Raw genomic sequence first — 13,474 nt, forward strand, 5'->3', positions numbered from 1 at the left:
GCGTGTCGTGTGGGGGAGGCGGGGGGCAGGCACAGCGCAATGCATTGCGGATGGAAGTCGAGTGGTTTGAAGTCTAGTGCGAGTCGTGAGCAAGTTGGACGCAACCACACAACACCACACGACTCGCACTCGACTTCAAACCACTCGACTCCCATCCGGAATGCATTGCGCTGTGCCTGCCCCCCGCCTCCCCCACACGACACGCACTCGTTTTTGTGCCTTTAGGTCTGTAGCCGGCCTAAAAGCTCACAACGCGTGGCATAGCAACGCAATCTAGCATTGCAACGCGAGAATTAAGTGAAGGTCCAATATACATTTTAAATGACAAAGGGATAATATGCAACTAGGACAGTCTGACAGCAGTATTGAACCTCGGTATATGGCGAAATGGCTCTTCAACGGCGGTGAAAAGACTCACCTCCCAGGCGAAAGTGCCAGGCGAAAGGACCAAATGTGTTTAGGTGAATACGTTTTAGAAGAATTTGCCTGACACCTGCACTTTACAATGGTCCATTCATTCAGGGCTGTATTAACCATTGGGCCGGTGGGGCCGTTTCCAGGGGCCCTTGGCTCTCAGGGGCCCTTGGGAGAACTTGGCCACGTAGTCATTGACAATTTCCTAAAGTTAATTAAAACTCAAATGTGTGGGCCCCTCCTCTGTTGTCTACAGGTGCTTTCTTTGCCCACAGATGATCATCATGGCTTAAAATCCGAGCTGGGTAGTGCGTGTCCGGAGGGAGGGGGGGCCTAAAACATTATCGGCCAAGGGCCCTCGCGGGGTTTAATCTGTCCCTGCATTCATTCATACATTGGGAGTCCCCCCCCCCCCCCTTCAGTGTTACCTAGCCTATAACTGGAAGATTGATTGTGGCCCTTGTGGGGTCATGTGATCAGTGATCAGTGACATCATGAAGATGTAGGGAGGCCAAAGGTTTGTACATTTTGTCTCTCTGAAAAAAAAAAGAAAAGATTTTGAAAGAGACATCATTCTGTGAATGCTGAATTCAGAGATGACCTTTGGCCCCACCCTGAAGTTCAGCTTAAACCCAGATAGATGTAGACATTCTCAGTCAAAGAAACAAGCATGCAAATGTATAAAGTAATAAATGCTAATGAAAAGGACTGATTGAGGACTGATAGTGTCCAGGCCTGTGGGGATGTAGGCTCTGTGGTCTTTTTTCAAGTGGATGAAATTGCATCTAAAACATAATGGGATGTCAAATGATGTGGGACAGACAAGTATGATGACAAAATTGCGGAAAGTCATGTGGCTTCAGATGTGTGGCTATACTAGACCTAAACTAGAATAGTTAATATTGATATTAAACGTATTCGTTTCTATGCACGGCCAAATAATCATCTGCACCAAAATGTCATAGACTCCATTAATATCACATGCCCAATGTTGTAGTCCGGCTACTTCCTAAAATAACACCATATCCCACAATCCATTGCGAAACACCCCTGAAATGCGTCAGCAGCGCGACGGAAAAATCTGCTTCCAAACAAACAGCGGTAGGTGGATGCTGGATAGTCACACATCTTCCCTCATTTATTGGTAAAATGCCTGTGATTTGAAATGAAATAATCTAAATAACAATCGGTAAGAGGGCACAAGCCCGCAAGGAAGCATACGTGCTTTGCAAATGAATTGCGTTTGTGTTTGATGGATCTTAAATCGCTAAGTAGCGTAGCATTGTAATCGGCTATCATGCATGATGTGTCATTTCTGCTGCTCCAGCTTCGAATGTAGGCGTCGGGTTTCGGTCAAATAGTAAAATCTCAATGAAAGTAAAACATGTGAACACCAAAGTAAAGACTAGCATAACGAGTTAGAACAGAATGTTAGAAAAACAATTGTGTAACATGAGATATAATGACGTCATTTCTATACCTTGTTTTCACCATCTTCCCATAATGGCCACTGACTGTTTGCTGTGTTATAGATCATCATTTGACAATGGAGCAGCAAGCACCAAAGGAAGACAGTGGTCCAACTGAGACTCCCTCAACTGTGACTCCCTCAGCTGTGACTCCCTCAGGCTCAAAGAAACCAGATAAAGCGTATTATGAGCCCAAACAGCGCCAGGAAGCATCAAAGGAGAAACCCCAAAGCCAGGGAGAAGCCAAACCAAAACCCAGACCTCGTTACACAGACAAGGCGCGGAAGAATGCTAAGAATAAGAAGAGCAAGGCTGGGGTTGGGGATAAAGCGGAGTCTGAAGGAGCAGGAGAACAGGGAGGGATGCAGAATGGTGATGCCAAACCTGCTGAGGACGCAGAGCGGGTACAGGATGAGCCCAGACAGACCGCCTCGGCCGGTGAGGGAGAACAAGCGGAGGATAGCTCACGTCTGGAAGTGGAAGAGGAGGAGGGAGAGAGTTGGGACACGCTGTTCAACGATGATGGGGACTGTCTGGAGCCACATCTTCTTGAAGAGGTGAGTGCTCTACCTAAGTTTACTAAGTGGTGCCAGGTGAAAGACTCCAGTGATCAATCTGACTTATGCAAAGTGGAAGAGAAAACTGACTGTAAAACTAGTAGAAAACGGTTTGTTAGGAGGTTTGCTGAACATTGTCTCTTTCTTCATCCTTGCAAATTGTATACACATACACATGTCATGGCCCGTTATCCCACACCCCAGGGCTGTAGACGCCTCAGGGCGACATGCGACCTCGAGGTCGCGCCAATTCTTTGCCATCTGGCCAGTGATGTATATCGGACCAGTTAACCATATACCCCTGGTAGCCATATATGGAGATCCATGTACTCTATATGGTACATCCCTAAACGTTTTATGCCCATACATGGAGGGGGAAATCTTGATCTTTCGAACAACCGTCATTTCGACAAAGGAGCGTCAGGAGGGTTAACGACTCACCCCACGGAGGTTAGGATTAGGGTAAGGGTTAGAGTTGGGTGTCGAAAAGATGACACGTACGTCACGTAGTAACAGCGAAACGGTCCCTACATGGAGATCCCTGTCTGAACCAGCCACACAGATATGGGCTGTCTTCCTCCATATATGGGCATTCCCATTTGAAGTCCTGTTAGATATGGGCTTAATGATTGATGACATCAGGGATCTCCATATATGTGCATAAAAGGGAATCTGTTAGAGTGGTTCCCATGACATCACAACATACAATCCCTTTATGCCCATACATGGAGATCCCTATATGAACCAGCCACACAGATATGGGCTATGTCTTGGCCATCTGGCCAGTGATGTATATCGATGACATCAGGGATCTTCATATATGCATATGGGCATAAAAGGTATTCTGGGGAATACCCATATATGGACTTTTACACAGTGATGTGTCAGGGGAACAAACTACAGTGTCAGACGTGACCTACATACAGACAGAGATACCTGGACAAGATGTGCCGGTTTTCATAGTAAACTTGCGACCTACAGTCGCAATTAATGATCTATGAGTCGGCGGTTCGAATACCGACTCCTCCTGTCCACATGTTGAAGTGTTCTTGGGCAAGACACTGAACCCCACATTACCTCCAATGCGTAGGTCGGTGCTAGCTTTCCACCATTGGTGTGGGAATGTGGGAAGAGAGGACGCTGGGGTCGACTGTTCGCTGCTTCACTTCCCAATGTATGAATGAATGAATGGACCCAAAGCTCTTTCTCAACTTGCTCATTCTCAACTTACTTAGAAAAGCAAAATAAAAAATGCCATCCATTATTATTATTATCTGTCCTTTGTTGTCTCATCATTCATTCAGGTGGGTGTGATGGAGGGCAGGAAGAAAAAGTCAATCCAGGAGGCCAGGTTTGACTACTACAACATGGACAGAGATGAAGATGCAGACATCGACCTCCGAGAGGACGAGCTGTCTCACATCATAGAGATCTACGACTTCCCAGCTGAGTTCAAGATAGACGATCTCATCAAGTCATTTCAGTCCTACCAGTAAGTACAAGATGATTTGGTTGTACTAATCGAAGCATTCATGTCTCACAAGGCTTCAAGTGTACGCAAGTGCAGAATTCCCTTAACTGCTGTTGGAGAAGCACATCTACATAATTATGCCCTCTTTGTGTGTGTGTGTGTGTGTGTGTGTGTGTGTGTGTGTGTGTGTGTGTGTGTGTGTGTGTGTGTGTGTGTGTGTGTGTGTGTGTGTGTGTGTGTGTGTGTGTGTGTGTGTGCGCGTGTGCGTGTGTGTGTGTAGACAGAGAGGTTTTGACATCCAATGGATTGATGACTCTCATGCGCTGGGCCTCTTCTCCAGCCCCATAGCAGGTTGGTATAAAAAGGACTGAACAGTTACTTTTCGAATGTAACGAAGTGTAATTCTCTTCTATTATATAGTCTTGTAGACTTGTACATGATCTCAAAATGCACTCGTTATATTGAGAGGCGCTTAACATCACTGAATGATATGTATGATTAATTGTTCTTCTTGGTGTCAGCTCGTGAGGCCCTGAAGTCCAAACATCCGTTGATGAAGGTGCGGCCTCTCTCCAAATCGTCTGCCACTACCAAGGCCAAAGCTCGTAGCTGCTCAGGTTTGCATCACATATTGGTTTAAACATATTCAGAGATTCTCTCTAAGCATATTGTGAGCTAGCTCAGATTGATTAATTTCTATGCCAACTTTGGTAGGAAAGAGTATGTTTTTAAGTGTTAAATAACATTATATAGAGTTTAAGGCTTTTAAAAAACAAAGTATTATAAGTATACTATCCTAATGGTTATTGGTCCTTCAATGCTGTGATATTCTGCTCACATCGTACCTAGACATTGGCATGTGATAATTATGAGACCCTTGTGGTTCTGGAAGAATTATGTCTGTTCTAATACACTAAAACAAAACAAAAATCTATACATAGACATGGTCACAATATCCAGATAATAATACCATCTGGATCTTGTTTATGTACCAGTATGTTAACTGTGTTTTAGAGATTCTATTATCTGCTGTAACATAAATTGCCCAGTTTAGGACATAACAATAAACTTGACCTTGACACATTTCATCAAGGTACCTGGTTTTACTTATTCAAGTGCTCTGACATTTGACAGGATCAGGGATTATAACTGTACAGGTAATTGAATAAGAATTGTGTTTTTCCAAATGTCATGGATACACAAGACTACCTATTCGCCAAAAGTGAGGTGGTGATGACTACAATTTCTTAGATTTAGGCATCATAGCTTTGAGTGTAGGCACCGCCTAGCCGCAAATTGCAACACTAGATTGAGGGATTTTCCACGAGCGCTTCCAAACTCCAGGACTTAGAAAAAATTAGCACCTGAAGCAAATTTCTTGGATAGAAAGTAACTCATAACATTTCTACTGTGGATTTTTCTGAAACAAACACTTTGCAGATAGAAAGAGTAAATTCCAAGCTTTCCATAGAGCCACAATATTGGTGAGTTTGAAGTCGTTTAATACAATCAGATAGCAAAAAACTGTTTTGATGCATTGGCTGCCTATGGGAGGTATTGCAACCCTAGATTCATCCGATTATAAAATATCTAGTGTTGCAATTTGCGGCTAGGCACCGCCCACGGTTGAATAGTGAAAGTCAAGAGCAAGCGATGGTAGAAGGTTTTGTACATGATGTTATCAGTGCTCCTGTGTCCAGAGCGGCTCTGCGTTTCTATTGATTGAGGGTGGATCATTGTTTTATGGTGAAATACTTAATTTCTTCAGGACAGCCTTTTGTGTATCTAATATGCAGTACTTTGCAGTGCAGAATGTTAAGGAACACATAGCAGGAGGTTGAAATTTGTAGCTTGAAATCGCAGCTTGAACAAGGCGCCACGGCATGCAACCGAAACAAAACATCAGTTGTTGCACTCTTGTGATTGGTTACTAGTGATGCGCGGGCCGACCCGGTTCCCCCACCCGCCCGCATGCAGGCGGGTGGGTCAAGGTTTCAGACTCAATTCGGTGGGTGGCGGGCGAGTTATCACCACTCATGTGCAAAAAAGAAATAAGAATAATCACCTGCTCTTATTTGCTTTTTATTCTTAATAAGAGTAGGCCTATAAGAATAAGAATACAACGTTTTGAATACGAGCATGAGCGAGCAAGTTTTAAGTCTGTTTATAAATATTTTGTGTCAGTCAAGTTATATAACCAGGCAGCCAGTCAACGGATACGATTTGAAACACAACTTTCACTAGTGAGACGGATTTCTGAATGAACCACGCTCACCTCGAATCTCTCCAATCTGGTGATTAATCAATAACCAACAGGATTTAATAATGTCCGTCTTTTGCTGTCTGTTTGAAGTGCGAGGCGCTGTATAAATATGATTGACATAAAACCTGAAACGCCATTCTTACCCCGACGATGCCCCCGCGATTTAGAGAGAATGAACGTCTTTGAATGAATGTCTTTATGCTGTCAAATAGGCTAAACCCAGAATTTGAACAACACGTTTGTTTATTTAGCCTATGACAATATTGTGCTACTGTCTGTAGACCTTTCTGTAAAGCGACTTTGGGTACTTAGAAGAGCCGTATATAAAGATGAGCTATTGTGGAGATGATATGCCATCTTTTTTTTAAATGCAGGTTGCGGGGCGGGCGGATTCGTTGATTTGTAGATTGTTCTGCGGCGTGGGCGGGTTACGTTCCGTGCGGTCTGTGGGTGGTGCGGGCTATGAAAAAAAGCATCACTATTGGTTACATATTGACTTATGTGTATTGTTGCTTTAAATGTATTGGTTGTGACAGTAATGTATTACGGTAATCTGTTCCTGTATCAAAGATTATGAACCTATAAATGATGCAGTTTGGCCATACATTTGATTTTCAATGGGCGAATGGGGAAACTATACTATGGAGAAAAATCTAAGTGGATGGGACCGTAAGGCCCATTTCTATTGCATCACTATTGCATCACTATTGCATCCGTATTAACAGCAAAAAACAATCGTGTCTTTTAAACCAACCTCCAGATTACCTCTTGCCTGCTAAGGAGCGACCCCAAACAAGTGCAGCTTTGGCCCGCAGGCTGGTGATCGGAGCCCTGGGTGTGAAGAGCAACCAGACCAAGGAGGACCGTGAGTCTGAGAAAAAGAAGCTCCAGGAGGCCAGAGGTAAACACAGACATATCATGGTAGATGTTAAACATAGATATACAAAGTTAGATACCTCATCCGCCGCTGCAGTTCATTGGCGCGACTGGTAAAACAGAACTGGCGGAACTGTGGAAGGCACTGTAGTGGGAAAGAGGGAGTCTCGCATCTGATTGGCCTACCGAGCATCCCGTTCTGTGACGCAGAAGGAAGCGTCCTTCAGAATTCCGGAAGCTTGCCAGTCCTCTTTTACCAACGCCCCAGAGCCGGAGGAGGTGTCTACCTTTAGATGTCTATGTGTTAGAATGTTGGCTAGCACTTGGGACTGCACCGTGGTCAACAGCAGTCAAATGAAATACTGTCAGGCTGTGTACAGTCACCCCCGGAATCTAATAGACATGTTGTTGGCAACATGGGCCTGTCACTGGATGGTTTTCAATTCTATTCAGTGACAAACAAACAAAAGCATTAACTCCAAATTGCTCTAGGCATGTGAAGCAGGTAGCGAGACCTTGCACACTCAGTTAGCACAAAAAATACAAAGCAGTTGTCAGTACAACTGACAACCCTCATACTTGTGTTGCACGTTTCCCTCATACTTGTGTTGCACGTTTTCTGCCACAAGTGGGAGCCGTTGTTAACCTTAACAGATAAAATGAGAGCAGTATTGCAAGCTGTTACTTTTGAGACATTGATGTCCATCCCTTCTGTTCTGTATTGCTGTGCAGATCATAGCAAGTCTATAATCAGTGTAGCAGTCATTTCCCCTTCGCAGAAGGAACATAAGTATATAGGGGCACGGAAAGCCACAAGTGGCTGTCCACTAAGAAGCCAGTCAGCACTGAAGTTAGGGCCTTGAAAAGAACAAACTAAAAATAGGTCCTTTGTTCCTGGCACTGGAACACGCACTATTGTGTGATCTTTTTGCGAGATCACAACACACAGTAAATGAATATTGTGTGCTAGGCACGTTTGCCACGTCAAGTTCTACGCAGGGCTCGGTTTACAACTGACACTTTGGTCCATGAAGATAAGATGCGTTTAAGATCTGGTGTCATAGCAGCAACAGTAGTGAAAATTAAACTCAGGAAAGCTAAAGAGTCGAACCAAACCAAGGTAAATAAGATGCAATACAAAGGATATGCTGCCGTTCTTGGATATCTGCTTGAGTGAACATAATGTACAGTTTATGAATGAATAGAAATGCACAGTACATTGAATGAATATAGAGATAGTATACATCAATTGGCAGGAAATATATGAAAGTCTTACAACAACAAATCTATGGTGCATACAGTAGATTATGCACGGCCTGTCAACACTGAGTATATGAATGATAGATGTACCGTCTGTCAACAATGAATGCTGAGAAGTGAATCTTTTCAAGGAAAACCCAACAAAGTGTCTTAGTAAGACGTTGTTGGACCGCCACAAGCCACCAGAGCAGATTCAATGTGCATAGATTGTAAAAGTCTCTGGAAGTACACTGTGGGGATGGAACCCCATTCTTTGGTGTTTTGATGATGGTGGTAGGGAGCGCTGAACATGTCAGTCCAAAAAAAAAAGCGTTGAGATTTGATTGATGTGAAAGCCATAGAATTAGGGCTGTCACAATTATTACATAATCGTCTAATCGCAATTATTTTGTCATAATCGTCAATGTTCATACATTTTCAGAAATGGTGGAAATAGCAGATCTACAAGCTCACGATGCGGCGCGTTGTAAGCTTGTAGATCGGCTATTTAAGTAGTACGTTGTCAAATATGTCAGTAATTTCTTTGTGTATTTCGGTTATGTGTCATATCTGCCATGTGCAACTTCAAAGCCTAAAAGCCAAACAGAAATGTAATTGTCAACGACAAAAACACAATTAAATCGTTAATCGCAATTATTTGAGTGACAATTCATCGACATGTAAAATGTCATATCGTGACTACATAGCCCTACATAGAATATGATTCAAATAATTTCAGCACTCGTCAAACCAATCTGTGACACCTCATTTATTGTGGATTTGTTTGTCATCCTGTAACCGCTTCAATCAGGATGTACATTTTCATCATAGAATAAAGGTGATCACTCTCAATATCCTCTGTCTAAAAATGCCCCCAGAACATAACGGAGCCATCAGACCCCTTCATTGGATTTGGAGGGGTCAAGCATTCAGGCCTGTACCGTTCTCATATGCCACATATGCACACACACGCCCACTTGTGGAGATTATGGTGAAGGATGACTCATCTGACCATATAACTTTTTCCCCCACATCTCTGAAGACCAGTGCCTATGGTTTTTCCGCCACTGAACTCTTAAATGTGCATTTGTCTTTGTAATGAGTGGTTTATGCATTGCAACCCTGCTATAACATCCTTCTCTATATAGTTGTCAAATAACTGTTCTTGCTGACATTCTGAGTCACCTTTTTTTCCTTACATATCGCACTAATGCATGAGCATCATCAACCCCATAGCATTTCCGACCCCTTTTACCTATCTTTCCCAGATTGAAATGCAGTTGTTGTGATTGAAGAGTTTATTAGCAGTTTGCAATAGAAAAATGACAGCACAAATCACTGGTACAAGGTCAGCTAAAAGGAGATCCTGGTAAGTTTCACGGCTTAAGCTTTAAGCTTAATAGTTGTCGCTATTTCTGTTGAAACACTAGTCAGTTTGGAAGTACAGTATTTGTGACTGAATCTCATGATGTGTGTGTCCGTATTAGTCACTTGGTCAGCAGTGAGTATCTGGAATCTGGATGAAGATATGTACAGTCATCAATCAAACAGGCTATGAGTGAATATGTGTAGTGTACAAGCACTCAAGTCAACAGTTATCTTTAACAGACATCTGTCAAAGTTGCCAGTGTACATCCTAGTATTCCCATGTGCGAGTCCTCGCAATGTGTCATGGGAGGTGACAATCACTAGATTTAGAGTTGTTTGCTTATTGATGGGGGGGGGGGGGGGTGTCTGTAGATAGGGCTGTCACGATATGACATTTTTACATGACGATTAATTGTCACTCAAATAATTGGCGATTAACGATTTAATTGTGTATTTGTCGTTGATAATTACATTTCTGTTTGGCTTTTAGGCTATGAAGTAGTACATGGTAGATATGACACATAACCTAAATATACAAAGAAATGACTGACATATTTGACAACTTACTACATAAAAAATAACATTGATAGTGGAAATAGCCGATCTACAAGCTCACAGCGCGTCACGATTAGACGATTATGTAATAATTGTGACAGCCCTATCTGCAGATGGATATATGGAAATGCATTGTGATCTATTTGGATCTATTGCTTTTCAGAGCAAAAGCGCCTGGCAGCCAAGCAGAAGGAAGATGCGTGGGAGGGGAAAGGAGGAGAGTGATGAGGGTTGCTTGCTTTTTGTTTCTCCTCCGATGACTGGACCCAGCAGGGACCAGAGTGATCCCTGTTTACTCCTCTACACTGGACAATGAGCTGCTGACTCTATTGTTTCTCTCAACCCCGTAGCAGTAACTCCTCCCCTCCCGCCCATCCATCCATCCAGACTCCTCCACCAACCTCATCACCCACTTTCAGTCCAGCCTTGTAGTCTCTTAAGCTGGGTTCAGACTGCAGAATGCCAACACACTAGGCTTATGAAATGGTGCTTGTAACACCAGAGGTGCTGGAGATGGGTCATTTCCTTTTAATGCACACAATGTATTTTGTATATTCTTTAGGGTCTCAATTAGCTAATCTGTATTTAAAATGAATCAAACAATACCCCTGCGTGCCATTGCCATGCACCCCAGTTCTGGCGTACGTCAAAACTCCACTACACACTCACACACACAATCCAGTGGAAAAGAAAAAGATCTTAACCTCACAGAGCGTGTTGGCGACAGCTTGCATCTTCTCCTTGAGCTGCTTACATTGCCGTGGTCCCGACCAAACGTCTGGATCATCTCCCTGGATCTAGGATTTTCCTCCCGATCATAAAATGTAATCGGTGCGGTCAATCTGGCCCAGATCCTGCAGTCTGTGCCCAGCTTTAGTCACCAGATGTCACCAGTCTTCTTTCAACCTCATCTCCCCATCACTTCCCTGAGGAGCTGATGTCTACCTTGTGGAGGAATGAGCCAAATGCAACAGGGACACTGCAGTCACCTGCTACACTGTCTGTCCACGCTGATTCCGTGTCGGAGCCACTTTCACATTTGACACGCCGTCTATGATTCTGTACTTAACCACGTTGTTTTCATTATATGTTAAAGTCAACTTCTAAAGAACTAATTTGCATGCATTTTCACACTGAGCCCTGGTGCAAAGCTTGCCACACACAGTATACGGTATTGATCCGTGGTTCTCACACCTTTTTCATTTCAACAGGATCCCTATGAGAGTTACAGAACGGATGGACTGTAAGGGTTCATTTTAGCCCCCCCTCCCCCCAAGAACTCTGAGGGTCCCAGGAGGACCCTACTTTCAGAACCGCAGGTATAGATTATATTGGTTGATTTAGAAACTGATTTCTGCTTCAGCACATCAGACATCTGCGGCAGTTTCGGATTTTAATGTAGGTTTCCCCATCAAGTATAGAGAAGTTCTTGAACTGAAAGCTATGATTCAGATTGAGTGGAAGAGGAATCAGGAAATCCTCAAAGAGCAGTGTTAAATCCTAGCATGCATATTCTGGTGGAAACTTGAGCTAAAAATAGCAGATCTACAAGCTCACAATGCGTGAGACGAGGGGCATACAAGTACAAGTAAATCAGCAATTTTCAGAGAAGACATTTAATGTAGAACAAAAACAGAAAATACTATTGAGCCCTGATGCACTACCTTGCATCAACCAGTTCCGTAATCCAGTGTTTCTCAAACTTTTACATTCCAAGGTCTCCCCTTAACTCTGACAGTGTACAAATGGAACCAAATGGACCCGTTAGGGTTCATTTGGTTCCATTTTTACACTGTCAGAGTTACAGATTTGCATGGGTCCATTCAGACCCCCATAAAGGAACCCACAGAGTCCCTGGAATCCACTTTGAGAAACGCTGCCTTAATCCATCAAGTAGAACATGCCCATTTCATTAGTGACAGTAAAATGGACGCACTATTTTCCAAAGACATTTTTGTGTATAGCATGATATGCAGTCCAGTTAGATGTGTTTATGATAGTCCAATGGCATCACTTAACCTCAAGATGGATATTAGATACTGTACTTTTACTATTAATTCCATATTCACAATAATATAACCCTGTTTGATGTGTAGAGTTCCTAGAACTGCTGTGATTGTACCAGAATTTCTTAGACCAATATATCCCACGGACAGTAATTTTAGTAGCAACATGACGAAAACCTGTATGTACATTTCTTCCTGGAATATGGGTCCTATTTGCGGATTAAGTCAGTGAAATGTAATATTTATTATGTCATTTATATTTCACATAGGTCAGTGTGTAGGCCAGGGTTCCCCAATAGGCGGCCCGTGAGGGGCTACTGTCTGGCCCACACCAACCCCAGTAATAATGGTGGTATAAGAGCAGCAACAACACTAGTATATCGTTGTTGTCGGGTGGAAATCTCGTATCTTCAAATTTGTACGTTCTTTGGCAAATCATACAAGGCCGTCGCACAAAAGTATTGAAAACGGCAGATCTACAAGCACACAACGCCTCGCGGTGCAAGGCGTTGGAGTGCTTTTAGATCGGCTGTTTTAACTAGTTAATTAATTTAAGCGCCTTGGGTTTTTTGAAAGGCGCTATATAAATCCAAGTTATTATTATTATTATTAATTCTTTATTTAAATGATAAATGCAAAACTAACTGTTTTGGACATACAAGATTTTCAACCGACAACAACGATATCTGAACTGTCTCTGGAGTAGCAGGAACGCCACGGTCGCCCCCTGCAATGCTGTGGCCCTCGGCTTGGTACCCTATAGACATAATTTGGCCCTTGGGGAAAACTAATTGGGGAACCCTGGTGTAGGGAGACGCGAGACAAGGCGCGTTGGAGGCAACCACGGATCCTCGTGCTCACTAGGAGTATATTATCTGTGTACCAACTACAGTAGCTGAGCCACTAGGCAGCCCTAGCCAGCCAGCCAGCACCCTAGTCACAATGAAACCCAGAGATGGTCATTTTTTTTTGTCATTTGACCACTGTTTCTTTATATGTACTGTTTAGGGTCTCTCTGCGTGCAGACCCAGCTGATAAAGCATTTGGGAATGTGTTTGAAAATTATGTTAGAAGCATACCTTCTTTTTTAAATAATTTTGTATTGATTTAAGGCTAGATATGGCATTTAAGGAATGTGTCTGTTTTATATTATGAATTATGTTTAGCTACCTGACCCCCAGATACTATGAATACAACTCAAACTGATCACCGGGTATTAACTTTAGAGAGGAAACCAAACACTTGTTAAACATTTC

The 13,474-nt window shown here is 43.0% G+C and overlaps 1 protein-coding gene across 1 annotated transcript; it reads left to right on the forward strand.

Moving 5' to 3' along the window:
• Positions 1–1,513: 1,513 nt before the first annotated feature.
• r3hcc1l (R3H domain and coiled-coil containing 1-like) lies at positions 1,514–11,930 on the forward strand. The gene is made up of 7 exons (XM_080721163.1): positions 1,514–1,558; positions 1,947–2,440; positions 3,745–3,932; positions 4,192–4,262; positions 4,433–4,528; positions 6,935–7,075; positions 10,376–11,930. The coding sequence occupies exons 2-7, from the start codon at positions 1,961–1,963 to the stop codon at positions 10,435–10,437; spliced, it is 1,038 nt and encodes a 345-aa protein (XP_080577289.1). The 5' UTR covers positions 1,514–1,558; positions 1,947–1,960; the 3' UTR covers positions 10,438–11,930.
• Positions 11,931–13,474: the final 1,544 nt, after the last annotated feature.

The sequence above is a fragment of the Nannobrachium achirus genome (genome assembly GCF_963921795.1).
Source record: "Nannobrachium achirus genome assembly, chromosome: 3".
Lineage (NCBI taxonomy): Eukaryota > Metazoa > Chordata > Actinopteri > Myctophiformes > Myctophidae > Nannobrachium > Nannobrachium achirus.

Bases quoted from the DNA above. Each gene is read 5' to 3' on its own strand.
- r3hcc1l (XM_080721163.1), top strand. From the start codon at position 1,961: ATGGAGCAGCAAGCACCAAAGGAAGACAGTGGTCCAACTGAGACTCCC. The intron at 3,933-4,191 runs GTAAGTACAAGA...GTGTGTGTGTAG, and splicing joins AAGTCATTTCAGTCCTACCA to ACAGAGAGGTTTTGACATCC. The intron at 7,076-10,375 runs GTAAACACAGAC...ATTGCTTTTCAG, and splicing joins GAAGCTCCAGGAGGCCAGAG to AGCAAAAGCGCCTGGCAGCC.